This window comes from Macadamia integrifolia, chromosome 14, assembly GCF_013358625.1.
Source record: "Macadamia integrifolia cultivar HAES 741 chromosome 14, SCU_Mint_v3, whole genome shotgun sequence".
Taxonomy (NCBI): Eukaryota; Viridiplantae; Streptophyta; class Magnoliopsida; order Proteales; family Proteaceae; genus Macadamia; species Macadamia integrifolia.
Window position 1 is genome coordinate 7,087,036 of NC_056570.1, and position 3,288 is coordinate 7,090,323.

The window sequence follows — 3,288 nt, forward strand, 5'->3', positions numbered from 1 at the left end:
ACACAACGCCGTGTTTCTTCACGTTGAATGATGGAGCAAACGGATGCGAATGAGGGTAGAGTGCTAGTCATCAAAATTTGCCTTTTTAAGTCTTCATATTCAGATCGAAGACTAGCTAAAAGTTGGAAAATATGGTCTTGTTCCTCACGTTTGGTGTACACATCGATAGTAGCTGCAAGCGGACGATATTGCCTCAACTCGTCCCACTTGCGTTTGAGATTACCGAGATGATCGGTAAAAGATTGTTCAGAAGCTTGTTCCATTTTGGAAATATCTTGTTGCAATTCAAAAACTCGAGAAGCATTCTCGACATGACCATACATCTCCTTCAAGGAATCCCATAATATTTTTGACGTTTCAGAGTACGCAAAAATTTCATATACTTGGGGTTCCATGGAGTTAAAAATCCAACTCATAACGAGGTTATCACTGACTTCCCATTCAGCAAATTTTGGGTCAGAGGGATCAGGCGATGTAATCTTGCCATTAACATAGCCAAGTTTTGACCGGCCAATAAGGGCTATTGTTACAGCCCGAGCCCAAGGCAAATAATTTCGACCATTAAGGGTAATGGAAGTGAGCCGATTATTGGTCTCAGTTGGAGCTTTAGTACCGTCAACTGACTTAGGGAACTTTTCTGATTTTTCCGATAAATCAGCCATGAGAACAAAAAAAGAAAAGAAGAAGGAGACTTAACTGAGATTAGACGAAGCACTGGATCGTAGCAGGTTCACTTCACTCTTCTGGTCACAAATCATAAACCAGGATGATCTTGCTCTGATACCATGTTCAATCTCACATTCACTCACACAAGAAGTAGACACAAGCACACACACATAGAGACTTAGAAATACATGGTTCGGTCTTCCCAGAGAAGGAAGCCTAATCCATGGGGAAATTCCTCTTCTCAACTTAACTTGTTTGAGGACGACTCTTTATCCTTAAATAGAGCTTTGTACAATGGTTGAGATAAGAATAAATCGGGAGGGCAGCAATGTGTATAGTTTGTATCTCTCCAAATACGGCTATCACAAGTAAGTGCCTGATTCTCTACTATATTAGGAGGATTCCCTTCAATATGGAGAAGATTGGGTGCATTGGTTTGATTTCTTTCTCCATGAATCATACCAATATGATTCCCTACTATATTGAGAGAGATCCCTTCAATATTGGGAAGATTTGGTGCAACGGCTTGATCTCCTTCTCCATGAATCACGCCAACATCTATTATCTCGTCATTTTCTTCAACGACTTCATTGATCTGCATTTCTCCAGTAGAGCGAGAAGGGGGTGTTTTAGAACGAAGGTGTGCCTTGTGTTCCAATTGGGCTTCTCATTATGTGGGAGGGACAGGCGAGTATGAAGAAAAGAAATGAAGTGGGTTGAACAAGGTTTTGGAATGCAAACCAAAGATTATGGTTGATGAGAAAGCGAATGATCGTCAGCCTTCATCTAAGTAGGATGGAGAACAAACAAATAGACAGTAGTCCTTGGATGTGTTTCTTTGTGATTCCAGATCTTGGTTCGAAGACGACTCTGCTAGCAATATCAGAATTTGATGGCAGTGGCGGTGGTAGTTGTTCATAGATAGAGGGATTGAAATCGCTACCCAATTCAGGCATTACTAGTCTAGGGTCAGACTGATCTGCCGATTGATGATTCAAGATCTTAGAAGAAGGAGGAGGAGGAGGGTAAATATGTCTTTTTGTAATATCAAACTAACACCTCTCTTACTGTGTTAAAATTTTGAATTTAAATGTCATAAACAAAATTTGATGGGGGAGGATGTAATATAGGCAAATGCGAAGGGATGTTGATGTAAATGACCAAAAAAGAAAATTGTACTTTTTTCTTGGGTTAAGAATTTCTCTTTGGCTATGTTTGGTAGCCAAGAGAAGAAAAGAAAAGAAAAAAGAATCTAGAAAAGAAAAGAGAAGAAAAGAAAAGAAATGGTGAGAAAATAAAAAGAATATGTATGTTTGGTTACCAAGAGAAGAAAAGAATAAATTCAAAAAAATTGAATTTTAAGAGAGAGATAGACACATGGGAAATCATTGTGTAATCATTCATTTTTTGTCTTATTTTGTTTTCATATTTTCTTATATTTTCTTGTGTTTTTTACAAGAAAATTTTTGGAGAAACAAGAAAATTTCACAATTACCAAGGGAAATTTTGAATTTGAAAAGGGGAATCTTCTTTAGGGTGAAGACATACCAAGTACAAAGAAAAATTATTAACCCAAGGAAAAAGTGTACTTTTTTCTTTACTTTTTTCTTTTTCTATTGGCTACCAAACACAACCTTTGTGCTTGGCATGTTGATCCAAGAGAAAATTCAGTTTTTGAATTTCAAAATTCCCCTTGAAAGTTGTGAAGTTTTCTTTTATTAAAAAAAAAAAAAATCTTGTCAAAAACATAATAAAACATGAGAAAATACAAAATATTTTCTTTTCTTTTCTTTTCTTCTAATGATAATCAAACATATATATTTTTTACAAAATATTATCTTTTCTTTTTTTTTTTCTTCTCCTCTAATGATAACCAAACATACATATTTTTTTTTATTTTCTCATTATTTCATTTCTTTTTTTCTCTTTTCTTTTTTCTTTCTTTTCTAGATTCTTTTTACTTTTCTTTTCTTTTCGTTCTTCTCTTGATTACCAGCCACAGCCTATATGCTCAAGAACCCATTTTTCTGTTTTCTAAAAGGAGAGACATCCTCAAATCCCAGCCCCAGGCTGGGCCTGGGCTCATTTAAGAGACCTTTGATTTTAAAAATCCCTCTCAAACCCAGCCCATTGGTGAAAACGTTTCGCGTCACCGTGGGGATAGGATCCTTGTCGTAGTGGAGTAAGAACAAACCCACGTTTAACGATCCAAAAAACATAGACCTCGAGAGGACTCGGAATCATATATATATACGATTATAAGATCCGAAGTGTTGGATCATCGTCTAGGGAGAGAGAGAGAGAGTCTGAAGCTTTAAGGAGAAGAAGGAGAAGATCTGCAAAATGGCAGAGCTGTTGGACAAGGCAAAGAACTTCGTAGCAGAGAAGATCGCGAACATTAAAAAACCAGAAGCAACCGTCACCGACGTCGATTTCAAGAACGTCAGCCGTGATTCCGTCACATTCAATGCCAAGGTCTCCATCATGAACCCTTACAGTACCTCAATACCTATCTGCGAGATCTCTTATTCCCTCAAGAGCGCAACCAGGTAGTTCTTATTATTAATTAATCAACAAAAAATGTTTCAATTCCGATCTATTTTCAATTTTTTTTTTTTTTTT

General features: G+C 36.8%; 1 protein-coding gene across 1 annotated transcript in view; it reads left to right on the forward strand.

Moving 5' to 3' along the window:
* The first annotated feature begins 2,653 nt into the window (after positions 1 to 2,653).
* The window catches only part of LOC122061065 (desiccation protectant protein Lea14 homolog), a 1,099-nt gene continuing 464 nt past the window's right edge, over positions 2,654 to 3,288 (forward strand). The window contains exon 1 of the mRNA XM_042624232.1: positions 2,654 to 3,215. Within this exon, the coding sequence (XP_042480166.1) occupies positions 3,010 to 3,215 (206 nt within the window). The 5' untranslated portion in view covers positions 2,654 to 3,009. The remainder of the gene's footprint in view (positions 3,216 to 3,288) is intronic.